Source organism: Eurypyga helias, unplaced genomic scaffold (genome assembly GCF_000690775.1).
Source record: "Eurypyga helias isolate BGI_N326 unplaced genomic scaffold, ASM69077v1 Scaffold37088, whole genome shotgun sequence".
In the NCBI taxonomy this organism is placed as follows: domain Eukaryota; kingdom Metazoa; phylum Chordata; class Aves; order Eurypygiformes; family Eurypygidae; genus Eurypyga; species Eurypyga helias.
In genome coordinates this window covers 2,713-22,974 of record NW_010266927.1, presented here as the reverse complement: position 1 = coordinate 22,974, position 20,262 = coordinate 2,713, and the positions used below count along the sequence as shown (strand labels likewise).

General features: G+C 37.0%; 1 protein-coding gene across 1 annotated transcript; it reads right to left on the bottom strand.

Moving 5' to 3' along the window:
- Positions 1–1,457: 1,457 nt before the first annotated feature.
- ATG7 (autophagy related 7) lies at positions 1,458–19,388 on the bottom strand. The gene is made up of 13 exons (XM_010157257.1): positions 19,185–19,388; positions 18,936–18,990; positions 17,109–17,226; positions 15,715–15,792; positions 15,016–15,132; positions 13,783–13,932; positions 11,643–11,731; positions 10,432–10,553; positions 9,314–9,404; positions 8,195–8,339; positions 7,625–7,783; positions 2,138–2,332; positions 1,458–1,493 (listed from the first exon to the last, which is right to left on the bottom strand). Exons 1-13 carry the CDS (start codon positions 19,360–19,362, stop codon positions 1,458–1,460), a joined length of 1,533 nt encoding a protein of 510 aa, XP_010155559.1. The 5' UTR covers positions 19,363–19,388.
- Between the last annotated feature and the right edge of the window lie 874 nt (positions 19,389–20,262).

Genomic DNA, 20,262 nt, shown 5'->3' with positions numbered 1-20,262 from the left:
AGTGGGGGCTGCATATAAAACTGCACATACTGCTTACAACTACCAACCATCATACATATGAAAGAGCGGGCTGGCACTTCCCAGTTTCAATACCCAGCTTTGCAAACTTACTCTTTCTGTGTCATTTCTGTGCTGTTTTTAAACAGATTGCTGAAAGACCCCAGGTGCAAACTGCAGAAAAGACAGTGGGATTAAGTAGGAACTGATGAAGTTATCAAGTTACATAGACTCAGTTACACATGAAGTCCACACTGATACTTTCAGTGGCAGTAACCGGCAAAGGGAAGTTCAGCTGAACTACAATGACATACAAGCCTATTGCTCAGGATCAGAAATTATTTAAAGTAAAGAAAGAATGAAGTAAGATCTTGGCTTAAAAAATTGAAAGAATTGTTTGATCTTGAAAAAGAACTGCTTGCAAAGCAGGTGCAGAGCAAATTTAGTTAAGTTCAGATGAAAAAAAATTCGGCAGAAACAGGAATATACTTGGAATTTATAGATAAAAACAGGTTGCATATACAACAAATCTGCATTCTCTCTCCTTTCTACTGTCTTTTTTTTTTTAATAAATATAAGCACAAACAAAAGGAACCACAAACAACCATTAGGAAACCAGAGTTGTCATAGCTGGAAAAAACACAGAAGTCGGGGAATACAAAAATGAAATATTGAATAACAATATTGACTCAGCTGTGTCACATCTATGTTTTCTTTTACTCTCTTAAGTTCACAACTTAGGAAATTGCTATCGACATCATTATATTTATGCCACAAAATACACAGGATGTGCGGGGTGGTTAAGCTGACATGTTAAAAACTTAATACTTGCATTTTCTGATTTTACACTATTTCAACTGAGTAAGCATAAGATTGCACAATTCTTAAATGAATTAGGAAATATCAAGATTTTGTTTGTTTGTCTTTTACTGAAGTCTACATCATCATAGGAAGGGAAGTAAATGTTCAGGATGATTTATTGGGATTTTTTAGCAAAACTATATTTTCAACACTGCACTGCTTCCATAATCCTGTGTGATTTAGAATATTCCTTCACAGGAAAAGTTTGGGCTCCACACTGTCTTCAAGAACAAAATTCACACAAAAGTAAAGGCTCTATCATCTATATCTAATCCTCACAAAGATTTGTAGAACTGGAAAAAATATCTCAAAATCCTATCGCCATATGCTTTTGACAGTCTCCTGGAAAAAGCATGTTAAGCTTATATTTTCTATCTCAATCCGGTTCATCTGACCAGATCTGTATACTGACCACAAAAGATGTTTTAACATTTTGACTAGATAAGCATTTATGTATACAGTCTCACTGATCCTATACACAGAGTATAACCTATATTATAAAACAATAGTATCTGAAGTTTTATAAGAATCCAGAATCTTAATTTCATGTACTGCAGCCCTCTCCATTTCTCGTTGCCTCTAACATGAGGATACTACTTTTAAGTTACAGAAATACGTGAAGCATTCAACACTACCTGAGTAAGAGTCATGGACAGAGTTTAGATACAACGGCTCAGCACAATAGTATGTTTTCCAATAAGCCAAGGAGAAAAATGCAGAGTTAACTTTCAATTAAAGAAAAAAAAGGCTGGCATGCTTCATCAGTTCAGGATTCACTTTCTAATTTTTCACTTTTGAGATATTATATTTTGAAAACGTGGTTTCAGACAAGTCTCTACAATTCACATTCCCTATCAGCCAATTACTGTAATGTCTTTAGTCCTCCTTGCTATGATTCGCTTACTAAGAAATTACTTCTCTTAGTTTTACTATGAAATATGTACCCTTGGAGATGCTCAAAAGATACTGGATAGACAAGAGCCTGAGCAATATGCTGTAGGTTAGCCCTGTTTTGTGCAGGGAGTTGAACCAGATCACCTGCAGGTCTCTTTCAATCTGTATCATTCTGTGAAACAAGTTTCTATTTCCTCTTTTCAACATTCTCTTTTTGTCTTACACAGAATCTTTGAGGCTACACAGAACAAGAAAAAAACCCTGCACAATCACAAAAGATTGGTTAAATATTTAACTGATTTCCCATAGAGTTGTTAGTCACACATTGCTGGTTGATATGCAAGAGCTGAAATTCAGCAACAAAGATATTAGCAAGGTACAATACCTTCCTCTTGCTGGCTGCAATGACAGCAGGAAGCCATCGACTCTCCCTAGTGTCCATTAATAGGAAAACAACATCATGAGCATCAATAAGCTCTTCAAGTTTAGCCACATCCTTCCGAGCCTGTGCCATTGTTACTTCAGAAAAATTCACTGGGTGGCCTGGCATTGGGATGCTCATGTTATAGCCTTCTGAACTCTAGATGGAGACAGACACAAAACAACATACTGTGACTGAACAGAATTATTATAAAGAACTATTATAAGGAATTCTTAAATTCCATACAAAACTGTAGAGTACAAATTCTACTGTTTGGCAGAATGGCAACTTCATTCTTTACAGCTCTCTGTATATCGGTGCTGTGCACTAAATCACAACGTTTCTGAGGGAACAGTGGTCTCAGCTGCTATACTGATGCAGAAGAGAGCAGCTCAATACAAGTGCACTGGTTAGGGTCACGACAGCAGACTGACCATGAACACAGAGGTCGCTCGGGACCTGAACTGAGCCCAGTCTCTCAGGTGGTCTTATTAGGTCTGCTGCAAGAAGAGAGCTGCAAGAAGACAGAAGAACAGCTCCTAATCCCAGAGGTAACAAACATCACTACAAAAGCAAGCAGACAGATCTTACACATGGATATGATCCTGCTATTAAACTTAGATAAAATCTTTGTCCTGGACTATCTTTGCAGCCACTTCTTACACAATGTTAGCAGGATGTTGTTTATATTTCTGACAGTGAATACTGACTCAGTTACAGTAAGACAGATGTGAAGTATCACACATTCTCCTCTTTGATTCAAATTCTTTATGAGAAGAACAATAGTCTCGAATGATTTTCATGTAATCTGACCAGCCATATGTGAACTTGATACAGAAGAAAATCACTTCTGAGACTTGCTGTTCCAGTGCTTGGATGTCTGGAGGCTTGCACTATGCAGATGCTGAAAGAGCTGTTCTTATTACAGAAACATATGCCTCTTCCAACTCCGTATTTGGGCAAGACACACTGAGCACAAAATGGCTAAAGAGCCAAATAAGCATATACAATGCAAACAATTAACTCACTCATTTGGAAATATGTTCACACAGTCTGCCAGCCATCTGCTGTAAGAGAATAATGGATCCTTCATATACGTTACAGAAGCATAGGCCCTGCCAAAGTCTCCTTGCTTGTCACTGTGCTGTAAGCAACTAACAATTTTAAAAGTCAAAATTTAAAAGCTAGATGAACCAAACATAAAATTACATGGAAGAGAGAAAAGGAACATTGGTGGAACATGATTTTGTATAAATCAATGATGTGCACAACTTAGAAATCCAGGTGAGCCGAATAACCAGAAAGGTGAAGGATATATTGTATACATCATGAGTATCCCTGAAGATAAAAAGAAATAGACAGTTTGGGGAAATGAATTTGGGTAATATTTGCATTAACCGTACCAAAAGAGGCACCCTTTTTTTCACCTCTTCTTCCTCCCCGCCTCCCACACATAGAGCCCACAGTGATCCAGCATACTGTTAACAGGGCAGCTCCTCTGGGTCCCGGGGAGGACAGCCCAGGCCCTGCATCACCAGCACAGACTGCACAATTACTGGGGGAGGTTTTACCTGCACTGTTGTTATCTCCTCCAAAAAGCTGTGGCAGGAACAGCAAACAATCCATGCTGTATATGAGTTATATATACATATATGGCTAACTTATTAAGTCTCTGTACTGTATACAAGTGCTGATTTATGAGATAAGTATAACTGACACTGTTGGTGACTTAGGAGGTCGATTTTTGTTCAAAAAATAAAACAAACAAATAAACAGCTAAGTTGAACACTAGCTGAACAGAAATATGGTAACAAGGTTTGTAAAATACTAAAATCTTACCAGATTCAAACAAAAACTCTATCCAGTGACTGTAGCTGTAGGAATACAGGCAAGTCTAGCAGCTTCAATACCTTCAACTTTATTTGAATAACTGTCCCTTGGAAAAAAAGATACCAGTCTGAGGTAGACTTTTGCAGCCAAACACGGGCAAAACGAGCCAAAATGGTACGTTGTGATGGCACATGCATATTATTTTAAGGAGTAAATGCACGCATAATATAACCCCAAAGACAGATCTCGTTCATTCCACAGGATTCCAAAAGCTGAGGGAGTCTCTAGATAACAACAAGAATTTTGCTTGACTGCTCACAAAAGGCTTAGATTTTAAGACCAGAACCTTAACATTAACAAAAGGTTTAAGATGCCCTCAAATTACCCAAAACAAAATCGTATGTAGTTACCATCCCATGAAGTATTAAAATCACATACTTATTAAAAAGAAGGGACTGTATGTTGACATGTGCAAAATCCTAACGGATAATGCTCTTTTCAACACCCTCACTGACAGCTGACCAAAGCTGTGCTTGAGGTTCCAGTGCTTTTGTTTTGCTTTTAAAACAAGACAGACATCAACATATTGCAATCTGTGATGTCACTATAACTTTCTTTTTATTTTTATTCACATTTCTGTTAACTTCCTGCATTGTTTTGTTAAACCATGGCTCAGATCACTAGAAGATAGCTGTGAAGAAATGTGATGCTGCCATCATTAAATTGTTCTATTGGCAATACCTATATAAAGTGGCCCCCATGCAGTATAGTACAAAGGATGACAAAATGCTGAATACACCAGAGTTCCATGTCTTAATACTTCAGGAAATAACTGTATAAAAGAGTCAATAAAGTTAAATTCCACAGCAGCTATATGAATGACTCTGTGCATTACCTACTTGTAATGAAAGGCTGTGAATCCGTAAATGCTGCTATTTCCAAGTCCTCCCTTCTTTTTTTATTATAAAACTCTAAGCTACAGTTAATGATAATCTTAGCAGTGGAATGAAACAAATCAAAGCTCCTTGCCAAAGCATTCCTTCTTGTTTCATTTGCAATGATGAGGTGGTTACTCTTCCAACTAGAAAGGATGTAAAATTAAAAAAATACAAATAATTCACACAGAGCGGTCAAGCATTTTAAAGTCAACCAGGAAAAACTGCATTTTGTGTGCAAAATGTTACTCACATTGAAATCTAAGAAAGTAAATTAGACTGCAAGTGACTTGCACAGAAATGTAAACCCAAAGTTTCAGAAACGCCTTCAGAACCAGCATTACTGCTTGGATTCCCATGGGCTTGAAAGGACTGTGTGGATTTCCAACAGCAAGAGACAGCTCTGGCAGTATACTGCTTCAGCACAAGAGAAACGAGCAGGCTCAAAATCCAGGACAACTGATCTTTTTTCAAAGACATTCATACTGATAAATACAGAGTTTGGTACCAAGCAACAGTGCAGTCTGCAGTAACAGATGCAGCTCTATTGTGAGAAGTCTCACAAAATCAGCTGGGTTACAAAAATCTCCAGCTACAGTAGCTTCATTGTCCAAACTGTCCCGAAGCACCAAGACTTCGCCCATGTGCTCGGCCTGCTGCTTAAACACCACCACTTCCACATGCTGCCAGCATGATGCTAACTGAAGCAGAGTTTTTACTGTTAAGCCCCGTTAATTCTTGGTAACACTAGCACGGTGTTTCTCTGTGTATTTACTGATTGGTCAAACATGATACTTCTTCCTATATTTCTATTATATTCCTATTTTAATTTTCTCAGCTTTAAAAAGTGAATAATCATGCCACACAAATCCTAGCTAGCATCATGTTGCTGCTCTATGTGACATCACGTAGATGTTTTCTTTTCTGTCTTTTTATATTATTTAATATTTCTGTAACTAAACAAATACCAGCAAGTTAGATTAACAGTTTACTGTTATGCAGCAAGACTAAATAAAATTCTAGAAACTTTCACATGGTCTCTTCTGATTCAGTTATCAGAAGTTTAGCAATTTTTCATACTGGGGATCATTGTTTGATATTCAAATACTCAGTGAATTACTGCTTAGTACCAATACTGATTTCATAAATAATTACAATAATAGGATCAACACAGATAAAAACAGACACCCCCCCCTCCAGGGGAATAATCCTGGGGTCAAACTAAATGAATCTAAAATCGTTCAGAAAGGATCTTTTGTAAAGCTTGTTCACAACATTGATCATCAACAACATTAAAAAAAAAAAACAAACTATATTCCACTGTTCATAACTCCCAATAATATTGTGACTAGTAACCTAATCAGTGGCATTTTAAATACAGAATTGCATAGTACATATACATAACTCAGTCTTATTAAACTAAGTGGTTAAGACACTGTTTGCCAGCTGACATCTGTTAACTGTAGCTACCAATACTAAACTATGAAGAGTTGAGGGACTATCACATGCCAAATAAGTATAAAAAAAAATGTCATTCATGAAAGAGCAAGCTGAGAGTGTCTCTTCTGAAAGTAGAGGCCATATCGATGCTTCTCCTAAATGAAGGATGAAACTGAGAGAGCTGCAAATATTTGTAAGCTGTTTGGGTTTTTTTAATCTACTTTTTTCAGCATTGAAAATTAGGTGTTTGAACATGACCACTCAATAATGTTCATATGATGCACATCCCTGGAGTCAAAGTGTATAATGGCTGCCACTGGTGGCCCCTTCATCATAAAGCTTCTAAACCAACGTGAAAATTCATTCCTGTCTTTTGTTCCCTTTCAACTACTTCATTCTCATAGTAAATTGTTACCACAGGCTCCCCAAAAGAGGAGTACTTTGGTCAATGGCCAACACTGGTATATTCTCCAGGCTCTTAGGAAGTACTTCCCTTTTCTGGATCTGATTCAGTTTGCTTAGTTCTTCAAGAAAAAAGAAGACAAGAAAGTCTCTTACACCATCTTTGTATTACACTTCCATGCAAATCAAGTTCCTAATCAATACCTGCTGCTATTAAGTTATACTAGGCAAAACCATGAGAAAAAACCAACTTTCAGGTTTACAAGTACAAATTTTTCTTTTACTTGCACTACACTACTGATCATTTGTAGAGCAAAATGTCCATCTACAGCAATCTTGAAAGCATCAGGTCATTTTATTCCAACAGCAGCATAACCTGTTAAAGTATTTGCCTCTTATATAGAAAATCAGCTTAAATAAGATTCCAAATTTTGGGTGTAAAGCATAAAAGAAAATCTCAATAATACATGTGTTACTGCCTTCAAGACCTTCTTCTCCCATAAAACTAATGTGACTAAACTCACATTTAAGAGCAGAGTAGGAAAACACAGAAAAGACAGGAAAAAATTTTACTTTACCACCCATGAGCTACAACATGATTCAGCTGATCCTTTCATTAGATTTCATTATTAAAAATATTTATTGTCTCAATAAAGTTTAACAGGTATGGAGTACTTGAAGCAAAACGCTTATAGATTTGTCAGTAGCCAACATAACACCCATGTAGTATTTTTCCCACTCAAAACAATGCTTGGACTATTCCAACTAGAACTTGGAACAGTTATTTGAAGTCATTGGTTCGCTTCCAAGGAACATATTAACACATTTTAAACTCTGATCTTACCACTCCTGGGAAGATTTTCTGCAGCCTGTCTGCTGCTGCAAGTGCTTTAGGCTTCCCACCGCTAAGACAGTCTTCAAACTCATAGAGTGGCTGTCGTACTGGGTTGGAGTAGGAGATCTTTGCATTGTCCACAAATGTAATCTTCCTGACTCCCCAGCCCTAAACAAGAAAGTCATTTAAATAATGGTAAGTACCATGGGCTTAGCCATATCCTTTTGAGCGATGCCATAAATTCAAGAGGAGTTTTGTCCAATTTTTCTAGGAAGATCAAACTACAGTCGCTTTTGAAGCTATTCACAGCAACAACCTTGCAGTTGCAGTGAATTAAGAGAACAGAAAATGTGGTCTGACAAAAAATTTAGCAGCAATCCCTCAAAACACTTGACTGCAGATTTTACCACTTCCCCACAATCCATAACATCAACTAATATGGATTATGTGTACATTCATACAGAGGAATACAAATTTTCTCTTGCATGCCATGGCAGCTGCTCAAAAAAAACCCCAAAAACAATATATATATAGTTTATGAGAAATAGCAATTATTTTTAAGACTAACACCAGACTTACCATCAAGGTCCTTGCAACACTACAACCCAGTGTACCAGCTCCTAGCAGCAGACACTTGGCAGACACAATTTTTTCCAGATCAAGAGTAGGCACCAACCGCCAGCACATCAATTTCAAATTAAGATCCACTGATGATTCTGCTAATCTATATGATGAAAAAAATAGCAACACACTTCTGAATGTTCTTCTGTTTCTCAAAAAAAACAATTACTTATTTCAACTGAAGAAGTTCAATACTTTTTTTTTTAAAGAAGAGAAAGAATTCAACAATTCAACATACAGGTAGCCTGAAAAACAAAGTCCCACAAGCATACTTCCACCTAATACCAAGGTGCATGGCAAGGACATCAGAGAAGAATGGTTTCCTGCATCCAGTTACATCTGTTCTCAACATGAAATATTACATTTTCCCTCTAAGGAATGGAGTCAGCTCTTTGTGGAAGTTTTAGAAGGAAAACGAGGTAGGAAATCCATGCTGAACCTCAAGTGAGATTTTTGTATTCATCAGAACACAGTATGTTAAAACTCTCATCAAGTCAGGTCATCACAAATCATCCAGAGAGTAATATGGCACAGGAAAATGTCAGAAGAACATCCAAAGCATGACTATCTCATTCACTCTCTTGCTTCTTCTTTCCAAGAGAGTATATTGCTTCACACAGAATACTAATGCTTATTATCCCTCTACTATTTCTCATACAACTCCTTAAAAATTCTTTTGCTTTTCTTGTCCTGGTTTAGGCCAAGCCAACAGCAACAGAGCCGGTGGCTGCTCGCTCCCCTCCCAGTGGAATGGGGAGGAGAAAACACAAGGAAAAGTTGGTGGCCTGAGGAAAGGACATGGAGGGATCACTCACCCGTTATGGTCACAGGCAAAACAGACTGAATGAAGAAAAACCCATTTAAATCAGTTACACAATCAAACCAAAACAGATCCTAAAAAACCCTCAATCCCACCCTCCTTTTCTTCCTGGGCTACCTCTTACCCCACAGCTGCACAGCGGGCAGGGGATGGGGGTTTCCCAGTCAGTTCACCACACGTTGTCTCTGCTGCTCCTTCCTCCTCACAGAGTGGGGGAAGAAGTAAAACTCTAGAAATTTAAAAGATAATAAACAAACCTTTTTGGATCCATGCATTCACTGAGATTCACCATCCTTGGACCCATGCCTCCCTTCTGGTTTTTCTCCCATCCAACAGCTTTTGGGCAATCTGACATATTTTTTAAAAAAGGAAGAAAGGACGAAAGAGAGAATGAAAGCCTTAGCATCACAGGATGGAAAAAAGAAATGCAACTTTGTTCAAGAAAACAAACATATTATAAACCATTAAGTAAATAATCTGTATCTTATTTATTTACTATACAGCGTTATACAAATTTTGCTGGTTAACATCAACTAAAAGCACTGCTTCCTGGGGAAGTGCTTTACTCTCAGGTGTCCGATGCGCTTTTTTTGCCTGTTCAGCTTGCTTCAGATCTAGCACAGAGGTGGCATCATTCCTCATCAAGCCTCAGGATCTTTAATGTGAAACAGACTGCCATGTTCAGAACTCAGTAAATTCATAATTCAGAACTCAGAAAATTTAGCCAAGTTCAATCATCAGTTCATGTTATCTAGACCACATCTGCAAATTCAGTAGAGATATCCTATTTATATAATAATTAAACAATTCACAATGATGATATGTAAAGCATTCAGAACTTCTTGGATTATGTAAATTCTGTGATACTGTCCTGTACAGAGAAAGTAAGTCTGAGTTTATGTTCTAACATTACAAGTTCATTGCTTTAAAATATATCTGCATACCTCAGTATGGGATTGAAGAAATGATTCCACTGTGTAGCAGGCTTCTAACATTTCAGAAATATACAGAAAGTTTGCACCACATGAATTCACTATGATATACAATTTTTCTAGCTGAGGGACTGCATACAAATTTAAAAAGAAAAAAAAGACTAATTGCCTGGTTTTCTGGGATTTTTTCTTCTTTTTTAAACTAGAAACATGATTTAAGGAGAAAAAAAAAAGAGAATATTCTGTCTTCTTCCTTTTTTGAAGAAGGAACCACTTCCTTTTTAGACATTTATCAGAAATTCAAACAATTTAAAAGCCATTGGAAATAACTAAGCATAAGCAATGATTTAGTACTAGTAATTGATTTTTCCCATCTTCACAGTGATTGAGGAGCGAGGAAAAAAGTGGCAAATAATTCTTTTTTTTTTTTTTAAATGGATTACCTGGGCCAAGGACTCTCTCTGGAAGTTTTATTTCAAAGATAATGCTGTGTGTTATGTCTCTCACTCCTTGCATGGTCCTATCTCTGAAGCAGAGCACCTCAACTGACTGGAGAATGCTGCCCCTGCCATTTAAAAAAAGATAAATGGAGAGAGACATGCAACTTCTTTGAAGGAAAGGGACTTCTTTTAAATACTATTTCACACAGGTTTAGTCTACTGCAGATTCTGAGTAAGGCTTTTTCTGTTAGTACTGGAACACTGTTTTTCTGATTAGGTATAAATAAAAACCATTGCTTAGCACGTGAAAATGAGTAGTTTGTGTGAAACAGTTCTAGAGAAATGACACTGTCAGCCTGTCCTCTCATTTATACCAAGCTACAGTAGAAACTGCACGTTTAGAGGAATAAAAAGCAGGGAAGCAATACGGCACACATCAGGGAACATGATGTACTTTGCCATGGCACAAGCAAGGTCCTCTTAGTTCTCAACACAGTGTATTTCCTCCTCCTTATGATTCAAATCCCCAAATCAAACAATTAGTAGTGCATCAAAAGCTCTGAATCTCAGAACGTGCAAAGCTCTCTGGGCACATACACATCACTCTATGCTACAGTTCACTAGCAGCCCACAAAATGCCATACCTCACTGAGCATTTCTTCTCTCTGATGACTGATTTGTAACAAAATGTAAAAGTCAACACTACAAAAATGCAACTCAATTACACTTTTGTTACAGCAACTCGTTTTTACGTGATACTTTAAATGATACTTTTCTTTCAAATATCAAAGTGTAAAACTATGTCCTGTCTTCCCAACTTCTGCCCAACAAAAATTCAAGAAGGTACACTACAGAAAAGCTAAGAGCATCTGATTTTCAAAATTTCGGCCTACTATTACTTGGCACTAATTAATGATATAAAATCTTAGAATACTTTAAACCAGATTTGAAACAGCTAGAGAGTATTGGCAGGGTCTGAAGCATGCATTTCCAGGTACATGCATGCATATGAGGATTAGGAATAACAAGAACTTGTGGCCGACATAAGTAAAAAAACAATAATATGCAAAATCAGAATCATTGAAGGTATGTCACTTCTAGGTTAAAAGTTGAATCTCAGGTGGGTGATAGGAGTAAAGTGCCATAGGGGGGAAAAATGCCTTATTTGGTACCAACCAATAAATAATCTTTGTGGGAAAGAACAAAATAGATACCATTTGTGGGCTGCCAGGATCAGGAAATTTCTCAGTGGCCATCCTGGATAGTGGGATAAATTACATGGATCATAAACTCCAACAGTCACCTGGAAATAAAATTGTGGTAAATGAGAACTCATCTATCCATACAGATATTTAGTTCACAGTAAAAGTTATCTGGCATTTTTAATGTAAAACTTCTGCACAGAGAAGGCCTACACACACATTTAATGTATTTACAAATGCTTGATACGTGGTCACACTAGGTTTCTGTCAAGTGTTTGCCACAGCTTTGAGATACATTCAATTTATCCTCTTCATGGACGTCCACTTCTCCCTACAGTATGTGCACCTTCCTTACCCACACCATTATGGGAGCAGCCCAACAACAGAAGCCTTGCTCTCAAAACAGAATTCTGCATGGATTTTGGGATGATCAAAAAGTGAAAGGGGAGAGGCCAGCAGTTCCTTGTAATTGAGGCATCTAAACTAGGAATTTACTTCTCAGTCAATGCAGAACCAAAACACATTCAGAGATCAGAAAGATGCCACTGCCTACCTTTAGATATGCTGAAAATCCGAACTCGGCCGTCCCTAGTGTTACCTGTCTCTCACATCTCCAGAGCTCTTCCCTATAGGTGGACTTAATAGAGTGACTGGTCTCAACTGAAGATGAGCTAATCTAATGGATGCAGACAGGAGAAACAAGGGCCCACTCCCCATCCCTCCTCCCAGCCACTGCTGCTGCTTTGCAACTGCCGATTCCAGCAGACATTAGCCCCCTTAGTAAGCTCATTCAGTTTCATAAGCTAGCAGAAAATTAAGTCAGCAACAGCAAAAACCTATTTTTCTTCCAGTGGAGCAAGTTCAGTTGGCTCACTGAAATACAAACAAACTCTACAGGCAGGACTGATACAATAAATCCAACAGGTCTAAATTTTGGCACTTCCCTTCAAAGTGAATGTTAATGAAGAAATGTTTTCCAGATGATCACAGATTTCTCTCATACTGAGAACGTCCTTATCTAATTGAGCATATTCTTATCTGTGACCCATTAGTGTAGCCATACTACCATTTAAATTCTCAATGTTCGCATTTTTATTTTTCAAACTACAACTGGGAACCTACGTCTTAATTTCAGAAAAATAAATTTTGAAAAGCAAAAAAATAATTGAAGATCAAGCATTATAAACCAGAACTAAATTACTTTCATAAAGTGTGACAAAACCTCCTTAAACTAATCTACATCTTTTTTGTACTTATTAGCTCTTCACCATAACTCAGTTTTGATTCCTAAAAGTTCAGTAACATGTATGATTAAAAAGAAAGTTTTAAGTTCATCAAAAATAGACAGTGAAGCATTCAGAAAGGCCTGGAAAAGTTCAGCAGCTGAGCAACATGATACAAAACAGAAATCAATGTACATAAACACAAGCCAACCAAGCCAGTCAACTCGCGCTGTGATGACATCTGCTTCATGTACCTTTATAATTCTTCCCTCACTGAAAGCAATGCACAGTGCTCACTTTATTCTCAAAAGACATGTGTGATCTCTGCGTTCAACAGAAGAAATATCCCAGCCTCTTCTGTGCACAACCCATGTGTCTCCCAAAATTACAAAGCATCTACCATGAACATTCATCATATACAGATGCCTGGTGATTTTTATCCAAAGGTCTCACGTTGCAACATGGCTATGTGGCAAAACACACACAGAAAGTTCAAAACTTAAAGTTGAGGACTCCCGTATAGTATTCCCTGATTACTGCTACCACAACCAATAAATACATCAAATATAGGAGTATCAATTTTTACCAAACAACAAAATAAGTGTTTTGCATTATTACAGAACTGTAGGTAAAGTGGTTGGAAGACTTGAACTGTTTCATAAACTTACTTAGTTTGTGCTCTGATAATGAGGGTGACAGAGCACGAAGAACCTCGTTTTCAAGCTGACTGCTAATCTGATGTTACTAGGCTTTTGTGTAAGAACTAGAGACACTTGACACCAAAATCAATCCAAGCTGCTGGCCTTCAGCCATTTACCCAGTCTATTCATTGGCCAACCACTGTGCCCAGCTCAGGATTATAGACACTTTCCAAACCATTTATAAATGAAACATTTGTAGGTTATAAACAGACACAAAATTCTCATTACCTTTCCCCTTTGGTCTTGGAAGAAATCATCCCAATTTTTCAGCAGAGATATCACAACAGAATTGTCATGATACTTGATTAAAAAATAAGGCAAAGCTGTAACTCCCTCGTTCCGGCAAAGGTCATCATATGCTTTCTGAAGTGCCTGGATCTAAAAGCAAAAAGACAACTGCAACCCACGGTTTTGACAATCTTACATGGAATCACAGGAAGTGTTTTAGCATCTGGGAAGGCTAGCTCACTCAAATGATCTTAGAATATAGCATATTCAGAATTTTTAAGTTCATTGTGACCAAAATAACCAAGATCAAAAATTCAATTGCAAAACCAGCATTAGTCAATGAAAATTTTCAACAGGGGCGTTATCATCATTGCTACAAACTGGTCTACCAATAGAACACACGATAAAAACTTCATTCTGGTAGTCACTGTAGCTTTATAAAAAAGCAAATCTGTCCCTCTGTTACTAGAAAACAAAGAGAGTCCCATTCAATTCACTTTGGTATATATATTTTCAGTGTTGAAACTCTGGCTTTGGCTCATGACACATATTTTTACACTATTTATTGCTACAGAACTAATGAGGGTCTCCTGAGAAGAAGGACACTTAGCATTTTCCACTGAAAATCCCGAACAGTTTCTCACTGATTATTATGCCAATAAAAAGCCATTCAAGGTTTTGCATTAACTTCTGCCAAAGCAAAAAGGCTCATGTGGGCAAGTTGATTTTTTTGTCATTCTGCACTATAATATGAGAGAAAATACAAATAATTGTTTTCTCCTAAAAAAAGTCTTCCCTGTCCAGTTGTCTTTCTTATCCAATCAGATACTTTATTAACAATTTTGTAATTGTTAATGACTTAGGTCTCGCAGGGGATGACCCTTTAAAAAAGTTTCATAAAAATATGAGTTTAAAAAACAGAGCTGTGTAACAGCTGTTGCATAACATTCAATAAGCTGTATATAAAAATTAAAATGAACATAACTACTTCTTCAAGAATTGTTTGCCATATCTGCATCTAAATAATAAAGCTGAAGAGATGTTACACTGAATTTATACAATAACAAGAAAAGAGGTAAACAAAAAATCCACATGGTAATAAGAAAAGTGAAGATTTTAAAAGAAATTAGATTCTCAAATTAATTCAGGTATGTGCTAACAAAAATACTAAGTTTTACAGCCCAAAAAACTGCCTAATACTACAGACTTCATAACATTTAGTATTTTGAATACCTGGTTTGACGAGAATCTGTCACCAAGACACACCGGTTTCTGAATTACATGTATTCCATCAGGGAAGCAGAGAGCAGGATAGCAAAACCAGTAATAGAAATGATACTTTTTTAAATCCTAGAAAAAAAAATTGTAAAATTAGATAATAAACATATAAATCAAAGTAAATTACGGTTTTGAACACTAATCATAATTGATGGCTCATGATACTAACCATACTAACCACAGTTCTCTTTACTTCACAAGGCACTGGGTCGGGATTTTAGAAAATAATTTAAAAAATACTAGAAGACTTCCTTTCTCTGTATATAGTTTTATTTAAGATTTAAACAATGTATGTACAATACTTCAGTTTTTCTTAGCCGGAGCATTATTTATTAAAACTTTCACTTTTAAAACAATGTGTTAACATGAAGCAGTTGCTCTACTTTTACTAAGATCTGTAAGGTCATCAGATAATCTTTTACATTTGTAGAAAAGCATGAGATGGCAGCAGCATTTATAAAAGAATATATCTTAAAAATATTTTCTAGAATAGCTTATTAGTTTTTTAAAAATGTTTTCAGAAATTTTAAGATGTCTGAGAATGATCCTGATTATCACTGATATGCTAATACTAATAGAGTATTTCTCCTAAAAAGGAACTGAAACTACATCACTCGCACTATGATGCTCTAAATATGAGACATCGTTACTCACTGCGAATGTCAGCAGCAGGAACCTGTTCAAGAGCATTGGGTTTTCAAGAGCAGCTCCAGATGTTATTGATTCCCATATCTGTCATTGATTGTGGAGACAAGGAGGAAAAGAAAGAGCAGAGAAACAAAATACCGAAGTAGCAGAGAACAGTGGTCGAAACCTGTAATTATTCCAGCTACCTTTAAAATACTCAAATTAGCATGCCCAGTAATCCACTGTGATCTTTTCCTAACTAATCTCATCCATGCTATTATGTATGCTACAAGGATTCTAAAGGTAAAACACAGATGTGCACCCTCTTAACACAAAAAGTTATGGAAGCTGGGGAACAAGAAAATCATTATTTCATGGACCAAGCATGGAGCATCAAACAAAACAAACCAAACCTCACCAGGAGCTGCCCCGCGTGTATATGAACTATTAATTATTATGTTCTATACTGTGCTATTAATACAGCCTTTTATTGTACTCTCATGTTTTTAATTCATGGGGTCTATAGATACTACATATGTAAATAAGGTACTAGGAAATTTGGCCCAAAAAAATGGAGACAGTACACTGCATGTCAGCGAGACAAGCAGCTATAATAGTTTTGTGAGGCAGACCTCTTCGACCTTTGTCTTAAAAAAGTAAGCGAACAAACAAAAATTCCAAACCCAAAAGCAAGTAAAGCATTCTGACTTTCCCAGTTTCCCTGAAGATAGATATTGCATCATACGTACCAAAGGCAGGGAAGTACTAGGCCACAGCAACACAAAAATTCATAGCCTTGAGTGAAGATATGCATGAGAACTTTGCTACTCAAGACCAGCAGGCAGAAATCAATCGAGTTAAAGTAATCAAGGACTGGTCAAAGCAAGGTGTCTCAGAAAGAAAAAGGTTGCCTCAGTTTGATTTTCACTTCTCCCCAAGTCATGACATTTAATTTAGTTAGTTACAGCGCAAGCAGACCAGCCCCTTCGTTTGACACCCACGTTATCGGTTGCTTCATCTTAGTCTTCTGGCTGGTCTGGAGCTTCCCCGTCACACAGATGTATTGCAGTACTCTAGAGTTTAACCAGGCACTTGCTGGTTTCTGGGTGTCTAGACAAATTTTAAAAATGTGCTCTATAGGATCCAAGTCACTGGCAGCTCCAATAGCACTGTTAACCTTATAAGGTGGCCTAGATGAACACTGAATGAAGTCCTCCAAGTATAATTAGGTACTTTCTACTCTCTTGTAAAGAGCAGTTAGAAGCAAACATCAAACTATTCCTCCCAGAATAAGTTAAATCCTACAGCTACTACACGGGTGAGTACGGACGTTATCTCCAGTATTTGGGGAAGAGACTATAAAGCACTTCACTGGCTACTTCCAATCCCTCTCCACCAGTTGATTTGATTTTTCATCTTACCTCATTTGCTTCTTTTTCCAGAAGTGATTTCTTGTCACAGGATTTGAAAGTCTCAAAAGTGTTGGTATTATACAGTGTTCCAATAGCAGGGCAGCAATGTGCCGGTATTGAAGCATTCCTGAATCAAAGAAAGAAGCCTCTGGAAATCAGATAGTAACGCCTTTAACATGATCAGCAGTAGTAGCAGTAGCTATCCTACGGTGTAAGGTTGCCCTGAAATTGTCAAATCATGAGGCACAGTAACAAAAGTCAACAACAGTCCTAACAAAAACATTTTTATGATCATAGTATTCAACCCCATGCAGATTGGTATTTAGGACCTGTGCAAATACACGCCTACATTATGACTTCAAAAACAGATCAGACATCTGTATTATCTCTAAGCAAGGCAGCATTAAATCACAGCTTGAAGATTTAAGAATTCTGCTCAAATAGAAACTATCCATGACAAATGTGATTTTCACTAAGAAAAAAAATGCTAGAACTGAACTTTAGATGGCAGTATTTCATTCACATTAAGAGTTACGTTTAACAACATCCCAAAGGAAACCTGAACCAGACAAGAGATTGAGTAACTTTCATGGTTTGTAACATCATCAGCTGGAGAAACAGCTGTTTGCGAACACAGCACATATTTTTTCCTCTTCTGAAAGTAAATTAGTTAGAAAAAATACAATATGCCTTAATTTATAGATCACATTGATTTCACTCCTTGCACATCATTCCCTCAAGCGGCTATGTTCCTGACCACTGCTAAAACTCAAATACAGGAAATGTTTAAGTTACATAATAAATACACATGATAATTTTCAAAAATCTTTAAAGCTAAAACTGAACTCTTCATGATAGTCTAAACTGACAACCAAAAGTACAGAAAATTACTACAGGAGAAGCAATAATTTAACACTCCATAAATAGATCTTTCAAGATTTTATCTGTCATAACATTTAAGAGCTCAAATACCATGGTACCAACCATTTTTTCCTAATCTGAAATTCCTGTTTCCAACTGTACCTTGCTGAAAATGCTTTCCTAAAAGTTCTTACATAATAATTAATGGAATAATATCTGCTAAGAGACTAGCTCAAAATGCACAAGGCCTCTCTAGGCTCCTAACATCTTCATCAAGCAAGGCAGAGAAAGTCAATCCTGTGATTTACAACTTTATAATCCACCAATTTAAAACAAACAAGACAATAACTGCAAAGACATCTGCTTCTATGCTAGTTACACTAACTTGGGCATTTGCTGGAAATGAACACCATGTGGAAAAAATATATCCCTCTCATATAATTTTTGCTGTGTACACTGAGCAGCTTGGCTGTACGTTTCACTTTGGAGGTAAAGGCAAAAGTACAAAAATTCAGTCATAAAGGTTAAATACTTGGGAAGGTATTACAGGTTAACAACTAGGAACTGTAAAAACAATTTTGAGATTCTAATTCTTATTATGAATCCCGAGTAAATCACCTAAGGTAAAATTTGACCAGAAAGATGACTGAAATAGCCTCCCTTACACAGAAGAGCTGATTTAAAAAAAAAAAAAAAGAAAGGTATTTTATATAAACACATGTACAAACACTGAGTGAATTTGAGATTTACCAGCATATTTTTAAACTTGGCCCTTTAGATGAATATACTACCTCAGACAGAGGGGAGCTAATGTTTGTGACTCAAAGCAGTCTCTCCACTGTTACAAAGTTCAGGAAAACAGGTATTTATTTTCACGTGGAATTCATCCAAGTAATATTACATATGAAAGCATTACCATTAAGCAAGGAAAGTGTCTTCACATACGAATCAAAGCAAACCACAGTATATACTTACATATCAAAGGCACTAAACTCCAGTGTCAAGCGAGCTGGCAAACCCAAAGGATCACCTGGACAAAAAAGCAGCAACATCCTTCTTTTAAACTGTGATACACACCTTAATTCCCCTCTTTTTGTTAATGTAAGTTGCACTTTACCCACAGACACACCAGAATTCACAGCAAAATACCTAAAATGTGCTACACACTTAGAGGAATGACAGGAGAAACCCAAACTATTAAGCAAATGTTCGGTTTCTACCTACCATTGTAGTAGTATCCTTTGATAACTTTTGGGGTCTCATCCAATCGGTACTCATTGAGTTTCTTCTGGGTTAGTTCGTGCCAGAATCCTGCGTCCAAGGCACTACTGAAGGGAGCAAACTGCAGCTTTGAGATTCCAGGGTCTACAGGATGGTGCAGCTCACTACTGGCAGTTGCCATGATTTTAGTTAATGATCACTGTTAAAGAGAATTCTGTAAAAGCAGATATGCCTGATAAGTATATACTCAATTGACCATAGCACTCACAACTACTCAAAACCTCTTTTTAATACATTTTGCTGGGCTAAAGTGTAGAAAGCTTTACTCCTCTGAAAGTCTAAGTAACTCCAATTTTTAAAATCATTGATCAGTGGCCCGTTCAGTCTAAGCAAAACCTTTCCAATTTCTTTTATGTAAGATTCTAGAAGCAAGTATTCATTCTGTTTGGCCAAGCTACCTAGAAGGATCTGATTTCCTGACAGACATTCAGATTTCTCCTATTACTTAGGATACCAGATCTGAACCACATACTTCTGAGTTAGATGTCATATTCTGCTGCCACTGATAAAAGGAACAAAAGGTTGAACCCTGTATCTGCATTCCTTCTGTTAACTAGGTACCCATCTAAAAGCCTATTAGTACTATTGAAGTTCTGATGGCCTTTAAAATCCAAACTAACATTTCATTTACCTGGGTCTTCACTCCCAGCCTGTGGTGAAAGTTGAACCCTCATAAAGCATTTACAGATTAACAAGTAAAGCTAGCATTGGGAAACTAAACCCAAGGGAAGTTCTGCAGCCAATGAAGGGCAAAGCTGGAAACAGAAGCTAGAACTTGCTTAACAGCTGCACTAGCCACTCGAATGTCAATGTGATGTGCATGTCCAGATTCTAATTTTCTTACAGTTCTTATCTCCTAAAGGTCTTTGCATATGGAAGCTTTTTTTTTTTAATAACCCAAATCACTACTCCATACTGGCTGAACAATATTCCCATAAGCACACAGTCTTCAACTCACACCACTTATAAATTTCAGAATTTTAGACTCTATGCCCGAATGAGGAGTAAAACATCTAAACTG